The sequence below is a fragment of the Silurus aristotelis genome, assembly GCF_946808225.1.
Source record: "Silurus aristotelis genome assembly, chromosome: 13".
In the NCBI taxonomy this organism is placed as follows: domain Eukaryota; kingdom Metazoa; phylum Chordata; class Actinopteri; order Siluriformes; family Siluridae; genus Silurus; species Silurus aristotelis.
In genome coordinates this window covers 15,148,502-15,166,756 of record NC_139586.1, presented here as the reverse complement: position 1 = coordinate 15,166,756, position 18,255 = coordinate 15,148,502, and the positions used below count along the sequence as shown (strand labels likewise).

Below are 18,255 nucleotides of genomic sequence, written 5' to 3'. Positions count from 1 at the left end.
AAGAATTATTTTAAATTGGCCCATCTGTTACTCTGCACAATGTATTAGCAACTCTATTCCACATTCATCTGTCTAAAGTGCCACCAAAGGACCAGATGCACATTTTTATTAAAGTTACACTGCAGAGAGTGTGTGTGTGTGTGTGTGTGTGTGTGTGTGTGTGTGTGTGTGTGTGTGTGTGTGTGTGTGTGTGTGTGTGTGTGTTCATATGTGAGTGCATCTATGTGTTCACTTCACTATGTTCACTTACTTGGTCACCTTGGTACAGGTGTTTGAATTAAATCACATATTAGCAATCTGTGGTATTAACAGTTTTAAATCAATAAATCAATACAAATGTAAAGTTACTGACATACAGTGGCAACAAAGATGCATTTTCTTTGTGGGACCCGGTTATGTCAATGTCCTAGGGGGTCGCCAAAAAGCATCGAGGTAACCGATGATCGAGATAAACGAAAATCAAAATGGCGGCAGTATATTAACGTGCTTGAAATTTCTTTATGTACATGATGTGCGTTAATAAATGAGAATGTGCATGCACGTGTTTTTGAAGGGTTTTTTACACAACAGCGTTGCTGCGATTTGTTTGATGAAGTCATGTTATAAAAATACATACAGTACATGTTTATCTGTCATGAATCCCCCTGCTACGCCCCCTTCGGCCCCCTTCAGCGTGTCAGGTGTTTTCTCGGCCGCTTTCTCTGAAGCTCCCGGCTTTAATCGCGCACATATGCTGCTCGTTTAGCATCATCACCAGCTCCTATTTAAACTTCCACACTCTCACTGTCCGTTATTGTTGGTATTTGTTGGTTCACGGTGGTCGTTGTTATCGCTCATGCGTATCCTGGTACGTGTCTTCCCACCGGCACTCTCTCACCGGCTGCTCTTCTCCAGACCCCCCCCCAGATCCTGGTGTTCATTCTATGCTTTAGCTGCTCATCCCACGTTCTCCCGTGTGCTGTTCAGCGCCGCGCTTCTACTTTCGCCTCCCGTTCATCGCATAACATTTAACAACAAAAGGCATATGTGCAGTAACTAACAGCAGAGATTCACCAGTATACAATACAACAACTGTAGCATCTGTAAGGTTTGATTTTTCCGCCACTTCCGGGAGTTCCTCTGCGGCTGCGCAGTGCTGATCGAAATAACTGACGTTAAATGGCAACATTTCCCCCCCCTTGTGCTCGAGATATCAGGGTTCGGCGACATAAAAAAAAAGTCGACATAACCGATAAAAAATGCTTAGACAAAGCGAGAATTTGGCGGTTCCACTTCGAGTTAACCGAGGTCGAGATGTGTGTGTGTGTGTGTGTGTGTGTGTGTGTGTGTGTGTGTGTGTGTGTGTGTGTGTGTGTGTGTGAATAGAAAGGCAAGAAGGAAAATATATTATTATTTTACTATTATTATTATTATTATCATTATTATTATTATTATTATTATTATTATTATTATTATTATTATTATTATTATTATTAATAATAATAGAAATTATTAGATATTAGCGCAGGAGTGTACATATGAGAGTGAGAAATATTTGTCTAGACCTGTTGATATTACAGTTTAATTCATGGAATTATTAATGAAAAACCGAACGAGAGATCGTCATATTTTTGCCAAGCGATTTTCACTGGTCAAAACAATTGCACAAAAGGTCAACATTATACCACATTTTATAACAAATTTTTAACATATATTTACCAGTCCCATAATTAAATGGCAGCTCATATACATTTTTTTTGGCAAATCTTTTTTTGGAACATGACGAAAAATAATAAAATTAAAATGCTGGAAGTTTTTTTATGCACCTTAGAGAATCTGACGCAACTCATGTGAAGGGTTTGCCTGTCACACTTCTGTATTTTTACATTTGTACTGTATTTGTATTTAATACTGTATTTTAATGAATACAAGATTTGAAAATCTGAAATTTTCTTTACCAAACTAAGAAATAAACATCTTAGATAACATTTGTATAAAAAAAATATACAAGGGGCGAAGATTCTTGCATGATGACGATGGTGATAATAATGATGAAAGCTGGGAATATAAATTGCTGCTTCTATTAGTCCTCTGATGTCAGACGGGGTTTGAGCGTTAGCCGGCGTCAGAGAAATTGTAGCTAAGTAGGACAGCCAGCCAGTGAGGCAGTGAGCCTTCAGAACTTCAGAGAGCAGTCTGCCCTTTCAAGATTTCTCTGTGAAGGCGGAGATCAGGATCAGAGCATGCACCAAGCTTGATGTGTTCCTGTGTTGCATGTCGGGACTTAAGTCACTTGAGGTAACAAGAGTGAATGTCAACCTGTCTTAGGTGTGATGCAGGGACTGTGTTTCTATTGGACGACACCTGTAGTACATGAACCTTCCACGTGCGGTATTTATCCCAAATATTTTTTCCCCAGTTGTTTTACATGATTCTTTTGTACATAAATGTGTGGGAATGTTTTCAAGTGCACCACACACTGCACTATACTACACTACTCCCTTGCAGAAACACACAGTCAAGTTCCTTAAAAGGGACATTATATATCCACAGAACATGTTTCACATCTGATATGAGAACTTAAATATAATTGGTCTGTTTTTTCTGTGTTAAACCACCTCTAAGTCGGGGCCATGATCAAACCTCACTCAGCTGCGGTCCAGAAGTCTGTGCACCTTCAACACGGAAACCTGTTTAAACATTGACAGCTCAGATGCTTAACAACTGGTTTGTGATCATTTACCATCAAGAAACTGATTTCTTTTCCAAAAAAAGCATATCCAAATAAATGCTATGTTTTAGTACAAGTTCCTAACATCATGCATTCATCACCGATACCATGAATCTTTCAACATTCATTAAAACCATGATCTCAACCTGATCTGAAAGAAATTTCACATAAATCCAGAAATTGTATGAAACGTTCCTGCTGGTTTTGCAGATTTTGTTTAATTTATGTTAATAAGCAGTAATGGTGAATATTAAGAAGTTAATATTAAGCATTAAACAAATTAATATGACTACATTACATTAAATGAATTATCATGTATTATGTGAGGTTCTGTTATTAACAAAAAAAAAATTCATATATATATATATATATATATATATATACACTGTGCAATGTGAAAAGGCTGTTTGGTGACATATAATAAAATTAAAGATAGAATGAAAAAAATGAGAAAAATGATGTTTCAATAAAAAATTAAATGAAATTTGCCATTTTAAAATAAGGCATTTAAAATCAATTAAGAATTAGAAAATATTAATATACTGTTATTAATTATATTATTATATATTATAAATATTTATTCTGTTCCAAAAAAATATATTATATATAAACTATAAACTGTTTGCTGAAATTAATTATGTTAATCTTTATGCATAATTATTTAATACATTAGCATAATTAGATTTTGTCAATATATGAAAAAACATTGAATCACATGACTGAATCATAAAATATATATAAAATATATATGAACCCAAAATTATTAATAATAATAATTATTAATACATATTTTAAAAAATCATATACATATATATTAAGCACTTTGTACTAATGAGCATGTAAATTCACTACATCTGTTGAAATATAAACAAGCCGCTGATGAAATGTTTTTCTCACGTTCTGGCCTGATTGTACTCTGGATAACGGGAAAAGCACTTTTCTGCAAACATGCTGCACATTTCCTGCAAGCCAAAAGCTTTAGCGTGCACGATAACCCTTTTTGTATGAACACAGCATCCATTTCATTTGCGTGCATTAACTCAATTACATTCTTCTGTAATATTTTTGTTCTGCAGACAGCAGTGCATTAAAAAAATCCAGACACAACTGCATGGTCTGCAGAGCCACTGGGTGCTCTATAAATACTCAAAACATTTCCATACAATACAATGTTTGTCTCAGGACACTTTTAGCAATTGTTTATTGAAAGTTAATGATCTTGTACGATAAGGCAGATGCTTAAAAGAAAATATGGAAAGGTGAGAACCCTTCCGAGAAAAACAACAGACACCATCACAGAAATTCTAAGGATTCCACAGTAAATAACATTCAAATATTACAAAATGGTTTCTCTTATACTGCATGTTCATAAACATTATTTAATCATTATAATGAAACTAAACAATCCATGGTAGGAATCTGGATGTTTATTGATGTCCCAATGGTCCCTTTTGGTCCTAATATGTGAACTAATGGATGAATACTCTACTAGTTGCCAAACTTGTTCTACTGGTCCTTAATGCTTTCCAACAGACATGTAACCAACAGAATACAACAAACTACTAGGCCTTATGTTAAATTGTGCTAAAATGACAACAAAATTGATTATTTCATTATTAATAGATTATAACTATAATGAAGGCATTGCAGTGGCCCAGATTTTGTTGGCCAGCTACCGACCATGATCTGACCTCACATGATTTCTGAAAGTAATTCCAACTCATAATTAAGAATATAAAAACATTTCACTGTTAAAAATAGCTAGCTTGCAAACATGAGCTAACCTGACAGGACTACTGAGAGTAATTTTCAGTGAAATGTTAAGTCATACCTTTGAATAGTTAGCTAGCTAGCAAACACAAGATTAATACATTTCACTGGTAAAACTAAAGAAGTTGATAATGTGACCTAACATTATCAAAAAGATCATACTTATGATTATCTAACCATTCACTAGCAAAGCTAATCAACCAGCTAACATCCATAACATGACAGTATTACTAACACAATATTTAAATTATATTTGTAAATGTTCATAGCATTCAATTGTGTACCTACTGAGCTAGTTAATATGTTACCAAATGAAATGAGACGATATTAAATCATATTAATGAACATTTTTACATTTCAATCATAAACTTATTAAGCTAGTTAGGATCAGCAAACATGGCAGGATTTTTGAGAATAAAAACAACTCATACTTATGGATATTTATACATGTCACTGGAAAAACTAGCCACCAATCTACCCTGTACGGAATTATTGGAAAAATCATTTTTAATGAATAGTTATACTGTAGTATTACTGGTCAAACAAATGTGCTGGTTAACATGTGCTAACCTGACAGGACTTCTGAATGACATTTAAAATCATACTCCTGAATATTCTCATACTTCAATGGTAAGGTTAGCCAGCTAGCTAAATAACAGGGTTTATGAGATTAAATTTTAAATCATAATTATGATAACATTCATTGGTAAAAATCGGAAGTGCTAGCTAACCTAAACTAACTTGCTGGGATTTCTGAGAGACAATTGTAAGTCATACTTAAGCATGTACTTTCATGGTAAATATAATTTTGTGTCTTTAGTTATCGATGTCCTTAGGAAACTATTTAATCAATTAGATTTTAGTGTTTTACACTTTACAGAGCTTAAAGTGCAAACACGAAGTTAATAAACTGCAGAAACACAATATGTTGATACATTCTCAATTTAGAATTGAATAGAATTGAATAAAAAAAAAATAATCCAAGTGTCAATTTAGAAATGAATAGAATTGAATAAAAAAAAAAGAATCCATGTGAACTCATTCGTGTTGTGTGAATATTTCCGAGCAGACTGTAAAACACGCTGCACTATTAACTGCTTTTACCTTTCAGTCAGGCAAGTCTAAAACTGAAACCACACACGAAACCTGCTTCATACATCATGTGTCCAAGTACCTTAAAAAAACACTGTCAGGATGTCCTCCGAACATACTACACAACATATTGAGGTCTATATTAATTTTATAGTGGTGCTGTAGCATAGTACGTAATTTTCCTCAAAATTCTACAAACAATACCCCATAATAACAACGTCAAAGGCGTTTGTTTGAAATCTTTGCAAATTTAGTTAAAAATAAAAAATAAAAAAATCATGTATTCACAGCTTTTGCCATGACACTCAAAATTGAGCCCAGGTGCATCCTGTTTCCACTGATCATCCTTGAGATGTTTCTACAATTTACCTGTGGTAAACTCAGCACAGATCTGGGACAGGGTACAAAAAAAAGCACAGTGAACTCCATCATCTGTAAAACTGAGCAAACAGAGCGATTGGGAGAGAAAGGCTATAGTCGGGAATGTGACCAAGAACCCAATGGTCATTCTGAAAGAGCTCCAGCGTTTCTCTGTGGAGAGAGAAGAACCTTCCAGAAGAACAACCATCTCTGCAGCACTCCACCAACCTTGCCTGTATGGTAGAGGGAAACCACTGTACCACTGCAGTAAAAGGTGCATGAAAGCCCACCTGGAGTTTGCCAAAGGCACCTGGAAGACTTTCAGACCATGAGAAACATAAATGTTAAACTCTTTGGCCTGAATGCCAACCGTCATGTATGGAAGAAACCAGGCACAGCTAATCGCCAATACCATCCCTACAGTGAAGCATGGTGGTGGCAGCATCATGCTGTGGGAATGTTTTTTTAGCAGCAGGAAGTGGGAGACAAAACAGGATCGAGGGAAAGATTAAGGCAGCAATGTAGAGAGAGACATCTTGATGAAAACCTGCTCGAAAGCGCTCTAGGCCTCAGACTGTGGCAATGGTTCATTTTTCAACAGGACAACAACCCTAAGCACACAGCCACAATAACAAAGGTGTGGCTACACCACAATCTAGTCCTTGAGTGGCCCAGCCAGAGCCCAGGCTTGCAACCGATTAAACCATCTGTAAAGAGATCTTAAAATGGCTGTGCACTGACGCTCCCCATCCAACCCAATAGAGCTTGAGAGGTTCTGCAATAAAGAATTAGAGAAAGTGCCCAAAAATGGGAGCACCAAGCTTGTAGCATCATACGCAAAAATACCTGAGGCTGAACTTGGTGCCAAAGGTGCTACAACAAAGTATTGTGCTTTGGCTGTCAACATAGCTAAGGCTGTGAATACTTATGTACATGCAATATTTTTTTTTTTTTTTTTGTAGTAAATTTGCAAAGATTTAAAACAAACTTCTTAATATTGTTATTATGGGGTATCATTTGTAGATATTTGAAGAAAATAATAAATTGAATCCATTTTAGAATAAGGCTGTAACATAACAAAATGTGGAAAAAGTGAAGCGCTGTAAATACTTTCCTGTACTTTCACTGTACCTGCAGATTTTTGTGCAAAGATTTGGACAAAGAAAGAATATTAATGCCCCGTTTTTTTCTCAAGAGATAGTTGTGGACTTGCAATAGGTGTTATATGTTTTGTATGACAAGGCCAGATAACTTCCTCTTAATACTTCTACCACCATTTCCCTAAATGAAATTCCTAGTAAGAAATAAAAAGATTTTAAGAATTCACATGAATTAAACGAACACGAGTTCAAGTCAAGTTGTTTTGGTTCTGCTAAACGATGAAAATGCTACAAACCCCAGTCCCAATACTAAACTTACCCTTTGTGAAGTTTCCTTTAAGAATTAATCCCAAGATTTATTAAAATTATGACCATTAGGGAAGTGTTACTTTGGTTGTGCACCAATTTCATTTTCTCTTCTCCCAAAAAGACTGTCTGAACTGAGAACAGTTGAAAGAGAAAATATGATTATAACAGCATTTTTCAGAAAGCTCCAGCTTCACAGTGTGTAACACCATGATGCACTCAATACAAAGATATACATAAGAGATGGCAAAAGTACACACATCCTTCACTCAAGTAGAAGTTTTAAAAGACTCTGGTAAAATTTGAAGTAGTGACTACACTTCACATCTCAAAATGTATCCAGGCTGCCACCATATAGAACACGAGCAGAGCAGAGATGATGATCAGGTGATCAAGAATGTCTCTTTTCTCAGTTATGTTTATATCACTGACTACCTATGTCTCATCCACGTCAGCTATACTTGTTGCCTTCTGCCTTGCTTGTTGTTAGCTTCCTAAACTAGCCTACATCTGTGGACATGATAGCCAGCAAATGATACACCAGTGGTAGGTTGAAAAAGGCGTGCAATGACAAGAAATAGGTTGATGGGCTGAAAACGGTGCACAATAAGAAGAAAAAAATATTGATCATGTCACGAAATAGATTAAAACAAAAGTAACAAGCCTGGTTTAAAAATATAAGTAATAGAAAGTACAGATTTTGTGTCAAAAATTTTATAAGTGAAATTAAAATCATTAACGAAGTATTTGTACTTCATTACTTCCCATCTCTGAGAAATACTGATGTATAATGTCAGAACATTAACAAACATGCCTATCAAATATTTTTATTAACAATTTGGTATTTTCTCAACGTTAGCATAGTACACCTTACCTATCTAAGTTACATAATCGTTTCCAAAAAATTTCCAACCATGAATAGAGGAACAGCTCAGTGAAGGTGTAAAATAAGGTGAGTGAAGCAGGACGTGAGGGCAAATTCAAGAATCACAATCAGTGCCAATAGCGGCTGTCACACAGGCAGGCCACATCAAAATAGGATCATTCATACTTAAACTTCGAGACACAGGCAAAGGTAAAAACACAAAACAGACAAAACAAGGCAAACTAATTAACGGCTAAACAGGTGACAATAACAGGGTAACAAACAAATAACAGGACTGTAGATGAGCAATTTATAGCATTGATAATTGACATTCTAACAACAGCGTGAACCTATGTGGTGCAAAAATTCGTTGATGGATTGCAGGCATGCAAAAATCATAGAACACAATAATTAACATGTCATTATGATCGTTTGAAAATGTACAATAACTTGGTTTTGGTTTGTCAGAAATTAACGCGAGTAGTTAATAGTAGTTAGTAGTAGGCAAAGCGGCTAGCTAAAGTTCGAGTTCGAGCGTGTAAGGATCTGAATGACGCTAGCCACAGTGAATTCTGTTTAGTTTCAAGCCTCAGCTTTATTTAAAAAAAAAAAGAAGTAGCAATTATCTGTGGTCTTATGGCTGATGCACTGTGTCTGGCTGGCAGCTTTAGATCACAAATCTCACTAACTTGGCATTAAAAGGTATCTAAACATGGCTGAGAAATGAGATCTGAAATAAGCCCCAGCAGGACAGCTAACAATGCATCATGCTAAAAGATGAGGAAGCGATGTGTCATATTTCTGTTCGAGTCTGATTCATTTGGATACGCAGTTGTTTCATTTCTACATTTTTGCAAAGCATGCCGGTGTACATTTAATTAGTTTTATGTGGTACGACAGTTAGAACAGCGGTTTTTCGGGTCCTGAACAGAATTACTGACAATGTCATGACGTTCACTAATCGTGTTTGGTGAGAAAATTGTTTCTTCAGTATGAATGAGTTACAGTTTGCACACCGACGTGTTGCAATTATCATTAGGCAAAACACTATAGTTAGTAGGTTTTCCTGTGATAAAGATCACACACACACACACACACACACACACACACACACACACACACACACAGAGTAGACAATGACAAGAGGAAACACACAGCTTAGCACCTGCACATTAGAAAATGAAAGGTGATTGCAAAACACACACACACACACACACACACACACACACACACACACACACACACACACACACACACACACAAAAGTACTTAAAAATACTTCCATTTACAGAAGATACCTTAAACAGGATGTAAGATGCCTTAAGACTCAATACATCTAAGATATTAATTTACTGATATTAACTCATGTCCCAATAAAACATCCAAACACTTTTGCTGAATCAGGAAGATCTGTTTGTTGCAAAATTTATCTTTTTCTACAATTCTGACCTTTATATCACGTTACCACTGATTTCATCAGAAAGAGTTCTTGCAACACTTATTATTGTAACCAACACAGCAACACAAAGGACGCTTTTTTTTTTTTTTTGTATTAACACATGTACACGGTGTGCTGCTACAGCAAAATAAACAACAATGCTATAACAGGTTACAGAATAATAACCACCATGAGTTGATTAGTTTCCAATAACCCAATGGAATCAATTGTTTTACTCCTCGTGTACCACAACAATGTGCCAAAAACTACAAGGTTTTTTATTCATTTTTAGTCATAAAACATGCTAGCGCCTGTTACCACTTATGTTATAACAGCTGTTCCAGTTAATAAAAAAAACCCTGTTCTGAAAAGTTCCTTTTCACAAACGCTGATACTTTTTCATAAATTCCTTAATATGAATAATCTTTATTTGGGTGGTATTTTGAAGATTCTTTTTGTTAAATAGCAACATTTTGAAAGCTTTATAATGAACCTTGGGCAACTTTTTTCTACACTATGGTCTTTTGTCCACACTAAGATGGCGTTTCTTTTGTGCAGTGAACCAGAAGCTTAAAAAAAAGTAAATACTGGATACATTTGAAAACGCTGGAACCGAGAAATCAAAAAATGACTTAATATTTTTAGGCATGTCATGCAGCAATGTGACCCATTTTACTGTAAACAAACAACTTGATAGCCTTCATTTATCAATTATAACAAGTAAAAGAAATCTTCAACAATTACACTTTTCATTTATCCATTTAAAAAAACTCGAACTGAACGAAAATGACTCAGGCCAAAGTTTCCTATACATGTTGCAGTATTGTAATGTGAGCATTTTAAAACATTTCAGTTTGGACCAGCAGTTTTTGAAGACGTTTAAAAACACGAGTATAGTGCGTTTTAAAATAAAAACTGATGTTTTTAGATCTATGCGTGCCTTAATGTGGACAAAGCCTTAGATAATGTGGAACTTTCACTTTAAATCCACAGTGAATTAGCTGTTGCTATGGAAACGGAAATGCATAGGAACGAGCACATTAATGTAAACGTGTGATTTGCAGCCAGCACTAAAATCAGACATTGATGGTGTAGAAAATTAATCAGCACCTTCTGACCAAACAGAATCGATAATAATAATAAAAATTTCTAATTATCCTTTTAACCTAGAACCTTTAAAAGTAGATTGCTAGGACTTTTCAGAAATGTTATATTTGGTCGCAGTAATAGTTAAACAAATTCCGTTGGAAATCAATTGCATAAAATGAAGGTAACTCTCTCTGTAATTACGTGTTTTGTGGGTCTATTAAAGTATTCGATTGTTTGCAGAAACCCTCTCTGTTTTATATGGATAGAAGGGCAATAGAAATGGATGTGAACCCATTTTTCAGGCTATTTAAACACAGATCTATGATGCGCGTCCATCCCCTAATAGACTAGTTTGACACAGAGACGTGACATGTCTACAATGCGTAAATATATTCACCTGATCTATATATTTAATGTCACTCCCACAGCGCCTGTAAGGTAAAAAAAAAAACATTCCACCATTTTCATTCTCCAGTGTCATAATGAGCTCCTCAGAAGAAGGAGGTAGGAAGCCCTACTGCAGCCCATCATATCTGTGCATCTGAAGCGTGCACATCACTGGCCTTAAATCAATAGTTAATTTCACGACCTGGTCCACCCTGCTTCCTGCAGACTCATTAAGTGTTTCAGTGCTGCTGTGTTTTAACCCACATGTCACTCAGGCTGTTTCAGGCAAATATTTTAATACAAACTGCCACAATGTTTGATACAAATTACAATTTCTAAACAGCTGTTATCAAACAAATTCTTTAATGCCATCTTTGTTTTGTTATTATAATATAACGACGTTCACCTAATCTATTAATGGTTATAGATCTATGGAATAACAAATAGCACAGAACTTTAAAATATCACGGACTATAAAACATGAAAATCTAAAATGTTTTTCTTTCCTTCAAATTCTTTGTTTAAATGAATGAACTATTAACTATGAACTATAACAAGGTAATTTGAAGTTGGGACTGTAAATAAACTTCTGTAAATAAGCTTGTTATAACTTAATGCAATTATGCATAAACTACAAATGCTTTGTGTTGAACAGAAAGAGAGAAAACGTATGAAATATTTGTATGGTGCAAGTCGACCCCATAAAAAATGCTCTGTTTCAATTTCTTAATTTAAATCTCAAATTTGAAGAGAAAAACCAAGATGTTCACAGTTTTGTCAGTTCGGCAGCAGGGGGCAAGAGAAGCCAAGATGCATCAAAGGCAGACAGTGGGTTATTAAAATAGGCAAAAAGAAAAAAAAACTTTCTTTTCGGCTTCTCCCTTTAGGGGTCGCCACAGCGGATCCTCCGCACGTTTGATTTGGCACATGTTTTACGCTGGATGCCCTTCCTAACGCAACCCTCCCCAATTTATCCGGGCTTGGGACCGGCACTAAGAGTGGCTGGGGATGGTTCCCTGACCGGGAATCGAACCCGGGTCGCAGCGGTGGGAGCGCTGCATCTTAACCACTAGACCACCAGGGGACTAGGCAAAAAGAAAAGCATATAAAAAAATACAACACACTTTATTTTTGTTGAGTGTTGAGCTCAAGAGACCACAGCAGACTTCTAATTCGTCCGACATGAGAGGCATCACCACATATAGAATCCGTATCGATCGATCTCTCTCTCTCTCTCTCTCTCTCTCTCTCTCTCTCTATATATATATATATATATATATATATATATATATATATATATATATATATATATATATGTATTTATATACACATATAGATAGATAGATAGATAGATAGATAGATAGATAGATAGATAGATAGATAGATAGATAGATAGATAGATAGATAGATAGATAGATAGATAACTCCATATCAATCTTTCTCTCCTTTCTCCTATGTATTATGTTTCTGCATATACTGTACACCCAGAGGTTTTTTTTTTTTTATCCCTCTCGAACCAGACAATCGCAGATACTTTTGAACACAATCTCAAACATCTAGCTGATCCACACTGTGTTTACTAAGAGCTCATTAATGAGAATTTAAAAAAATGCCTGAATAAGCCAGTCATTAAAGCACGAGTACAGTACAGCTACGGATTGTCAATAAAGCCTAATTTTATATTCGCATACGCCACGATATTGACTATAGATTTCTGTAAACAAATTCATGATTCAATAATTAGATTTCTCGCCCATGTATGATGCGAGTTTGTTGAGAAAAAAAGAAAATTGCTAGAAATTTGCTTAGCATGAAAATTCATAGCCGTTTAAACATGAGTGGCATTGTGCTGAAAAACTAATACCATATGAATAGTGCTTACATGGCAAAATAAAACATTATTTCCTAGAGTGCCATGCTGTTTGGAGTAAGCAGGGAGATTTGTGGAACAGGGTGGCCTACTTTTTTAAGCACAAACGTGACAGCAAAGTCAAATGCAATTATATTTTCTTGTTGTTTTTGATAAATTTCTGAAAGTAGAGCAACGCCTCAAAGAAAAATTTACTCGTTTTAATTTTAGAAAACAGATTTGATGGTATTGAGCCGAGATTTAAGAAGCTAGTGGCAAAATGAATTTGAGATCTTTGTGATCAATCAAACACCTTAATACTGCAAGTCGTTATCTCTCTGATAACTGATGATGTAATGGAAATTTAGTTTTCTATGAAATATAGTCTGTGTAATCATGCACAATAATCATGCGTAGTGTGTCATGTGTGACAAAAAGTTTACACTTTCTATTAAAGTAATTTTTTTATTAAATATAATATTCAGATTATAATTTTTAATGTTGAAATAAGCCGTTATACACATTATAATGATTATTTAAAAAGATGCATAAACAACCAAGCTAATTTTAAGCGTTCTGAATTGTCATTATGAGAAGTCATGTTTACAACATATTATAAATCTAAAGTCAGTCTGACAATAGTTTTCTTTAATAAAATAAAGAAGAACTATTATAACATGTAACAGCTGGGCTGGATTTCTTTAGAGTTGTTACCAATACATTTATAATAAATGAATTACAAATATGCATATGATCTCTGTTGGATTTCCATAAATACCAAAGACGGAATGCAACGAATTACGTTTACTCGCGTTATTGTAATTAAGTGGTTGTTTTTGTAATTCTACTTTTTAAAGTCGTTTTTAAAATCTGTATTTCTACTTCTGCTTAAGTATGTTTTGTTTGAGGTATTAAATTGAAATACATTTGAAATCATATCCGTTAGGGAGTAAAAAAAAATTAGAATCAAAATATTGCAGGGGGGTAAGAATTGTGTCGCACTGATTGATTGATGGGCAGAGAACAAACACACTAAACTCACGAGAAAGAAAGATGGAGACGAACAAGACAGACGCCAGTGATGCAGACCCAGCTGAAATGCAAACATTTCATCGCTCACTGTTTGAATTCTGAATCTGCATTTTGCAATGTGAGTGCATAACTCACATTAGACTCAAGTCATGGGCTGTAGTTTTTTGTTTTTTATAAGTGCACTTTAATCAGTAAAGGTGTTCTTTATTTAAACAACTAGTTTGAGCTTTTTATCCCCTTGTCCTTTTTGAACTACACAAGAATCCTCCCTGTTAAAAAGAAGTGTACATTTTGCTCTGAGTACATTTTAAATGAGCTACTTTTTACTTGTACTTGTGTAGATTTTCATTGAAGTAACAGTACTTTTTTATTTGATTATAGCATTTAAATAATTATAAACAATGTCTAACGAAAAAGGAACGTAATCATGATAACTAGGAGAGGTAAATGCAATATTGCAATATTTTGAACACAAATATTTAACTTCGTTATTTAAACCAATTACTACAAAATTAAAAAAAGAGGTTATGAGATCATAAATTATGGACCACAACAAAAAAAACGTATAAATAATGAACACGCTAAATCTTGTTGTCTACACCACAAAGCACATTTAGAGAAAGTAATTAGGCTAAGATGCAAAATATTTACTCTACAATAAATGAACGAGGTTGTAGAAAAACATTTCATTCAAACCAAACCAGGACTGCATATATTTACATTAGTGTGAATTCGAATCTTCTGAGTTTATGAACTCAAATATTTACCACTCAGTGTTTAATGCGAGTATGATGACAGGTGTAGCTGTGTTTCCTTTAATATTATTAATACTATAAATATTTGTCATGGTAATTTATTTATTTTTTCTATGGTGGTATCAGGATGCACTGGTGTCTCTTTTCTTATAAGTGATCGACGGTCTGTCAGGCCACGAGCATGGAGGAAAACGGCTCGCTCAATCGTTTGTTAGTCATCCGTGCCATCCTAGAGCCATCCAACTACGAGGGACCGAGAAGCTGAGAGAGTCACAGTCACGAGGGGGGAGTTTGTACGATGCAGCATCTTGCTCACTGCACTCTCATTCCACTCCCATTTGCACTCACACAAAAAGTGGGCAGATGAAAGGCGCAAACTAAATCTACACCGCCTTGCTATCTCCGACCCATGATTCACAGCTCCAAATATGTTTTTCTTGTCGAAAATTTTCGGATTACAACCACCCACCTGCACCCCCTGCCCTGCTTTTGGTCTGATCTGTAAAATCTGTACAATAAAAAAACATTTCTCTTTTCATATCTCTGACCCGAAAATAATGTTTTCCATTCCTCGGGGAGCCACACGGAGCACGAGCAAAGAGGCGTTTCTTTGTTGTGACTCTCGCTTTACTTTCCAAACGTCAATAAAAGAGACATAAACAAGGATAAAGAGCCACAGTGCAGACGGCTGACAAAGATAGAGTGATAGTGAGAGAGGAGATGAAGCAGGAATGTTAGCTCAGATCCCAGTCGGCGAGCCTGGCGATGCTGGGGGCTTGAGCCAAGCCATTACATCTTGATCGCTAGATCTGTGTGTAAATTATATTCACAATAACTGGTGGATCAGTAAATGGGAGTGACTAACTCACTCATTTTAGCATTAGAGACGTATAAGTATGCATCATTCTGAGCCATTAGTTGAGGGTATTATGCCTGTGTGTGTGTGTGTGTGTGTGTGTGTGTGTGTGTGTGTGTGTGTGTGTGTGTGTGTGTGTGAGAAACTCTTGTGTACTTAAATCTTCACCCAAACAACTATGCATTTTAACACACCAAAAATACATATTCCTCTCAGACCCCTGAGCCTTAATGTGAACTCCTGTCTATTAGGGAGCTCCGTAGCACGTCAAATGTATTTCTCATTAATCTCACGTTAAACACACTGATTATGACCTTGTGCAGTTTTTTAAATACTGATACAACCCGACACAGGCGATGTTACTTTCCAGACATTAAGGCCGCAAATGTGCACATCCGAGTTTACTTACTATTATTTATTGTTCAGAACATAAATATTTTACTTAAGAAAGAATTCGATACTAATGGGTTGCTCTATAAATGTAAAGATGTAGCACTCGGACGTGTTTATGTCCCATGAATGAGCCTTTATGGCACTGTATTCAATAAAACGATTAGGGAAATTAATCAACTGAACAAAACTAGAAAAAAAAAACTATATTAGAAAAACAACTGCTCAAGCAATGGTCAAGCGCCACCATGACACACATGGTGACAATGTTGTCGAAAAATAAAGAGCATGTGGCAAAACAGGGAAACTAAATACCACAAGTGATGTGCGATGCTGTTTTTTTTCCCCTACAGAAGTAAACTGTCAAGCTGGACAGATCTAATCTGAGGCACACTTGTGCAATAAAGCTCGCAGTGTGAACTTCATCATAGACAAGCAATCTAACATGCTGTACAGTCCCCGTGCTGGAACAGAGGTCACAGGATGTGTTACTTTCAAAGGTCACATGACGAGTCTCTTAATATCGTACTGGAATGTAGTATGGGGATTGATCATATTGACCATTTCAAGACTTTCTGTGTGAACTGAGATTCATAACACCTATCTATCATACAGCATCTGATGCTTCCCCTAACGTAAAAAAAAAAAAAAAAAAAAAAAAACGTGAAGTGATTCGGAGCGCAAGATTTATCACGTGTATCCCCTCCTTTTGATCTCCTCGTTTAAGACGTTCCAGAGCCGCACACAGACCTAATGCAAAAAAAACGTTATGCAAAAGTCGGACCACATCCGGACGCGTTTAATCTCTTCTCTATCTCTCTACCAAGATCAGACGCCGCGAGGTTGCATGCTGATCGAGTTGCGTCCGATCGAGAGAACTCCAGAGGGCCGTAAATAATGAAAGAAAAGCCCTTCTGGTGGCTTGCACACTTGCTTCATCTTTTCTTCTTGTTATTTTTTTTTTTCGCACGGGATTGATTGCTCGAATGTTATTTCAGCATTTCCTTACTCCAATCGTGTTCCGAAGAACGTGACGTTATAACGATGGATGGCGCGCGCTATTAATCCACACCAGGCTTAATTATGATTTTTGCGTTTGGTTACGGCAGGCGTTATCACCTGCCGTTTTCCGCGCGCGCGCACACGCTCATTCACACACCCTAAAAAAATCTCGAGCTGTCTTTTTCACCCCCTCTTTGTCTCACCTTCCGAACAGCTTTGGTGGTATAGGTCGCGCTGCTCCACCGGGCCCGGTCCTTCCCTCCAGAGCGGCGCGTGTCCTCCTCCTCGTCTCCTAGCAGCCCGGCGGATGCTGAGTCCGAGTCCTCTCCTTCCTCCAGCTCCTCTCCTTCCTCCACCTCCGATGTTTTCAGACGCTTGGGCGCGCGTTCGTACTCCTCCTCCGCGTAGTCCTCCATCAGCGACATGCTCGTAAAAAAAACAACCAACAAAAAGCAAACCAGGGGAATAACGCCGCAGCGGGGATAGACGATTCAGCGGAAAGCCGAAGAGTCGGAGAGCGTGAGAGCGCGCGCGCAGTCGGTCGGTTGGTCGGCAGCACTGCGTGTGATGCTCGCTGATGTTTGCCGAGAAGCTCCAAGCTCTGTGTTGCCAGATTGGACGTGTTGGTGTCGTACTTGTCCTGCACATGCGCATGCGCACTCACGTTTCTCGTTATATACACTTATATTACATATATAATAATAATAATAATAATAATAATAATAATAATAATAATAATAATAATAGTAATATTAATAATTATAATAATAAAAATGTGACAAAATGAAACAACAATGTAAGAGAAAAAAATTGCTCAGTCGAGGAAAATAGTTACTTAATAAAATTCAATACGACGTTCTATACGTCAATAAAGATAATTTTTTTAACTATTTATTTTTCATTTGATTTATATTTAATGCATTAATCCACAGAATATGGCAACATAGAGCCAGCAAAACAAGCACACAGTTATGCGCGAGAGCGCCCTCGTGCTTTGCTCGCGCAAATCTGCAGTTCAGCGACTGTTCTCATTGGACTACGCACAAGGCTGACACCCGACCGGCGTCACTGATTGGCTGGGGGAATCAGTAGATAAGATTGAGCAGCAGCAGTCATTTCATATTCCGCACTGGAGAGAACATGGTAGCGGAGCAGGAGCATGGATTAGATTTATAGTTTTATAGGAACCTGAGTGAAGATTTAAAAGATTAATTTATTTAGAGAAAAACTGACTGTGCAAAGAGACACTTATTA

General features: G+C 36.4%; 1 protein-coding gene across 1 annotated transcript in view; it reads right to left on the bottom strand.

Annotated features, from left to right (window-relative positions):
• Positions 1-17,643, bottom strand: part of hnrnpll (heterogeneous nuclear ribonucleoprotein L like) — a 70,086-nt gene extending 52,443 nt beyond the window's left edge. The window contains exon 1 of the mRNA XM_083558750.1: positions 17,205-17,643. Within this exon, the coding sequence (XP_083414876.1) occupies positions 17,205-17,426 (222 nt within the window). The 5' untranslated portion in view covers positions 17,427-17,643. The remainder of the gene's footprint in view (positions 1-17,204) is intronic.
• Between the last annotated feature and the right edge of the window lie 612 nt (positions 17,644-18,255).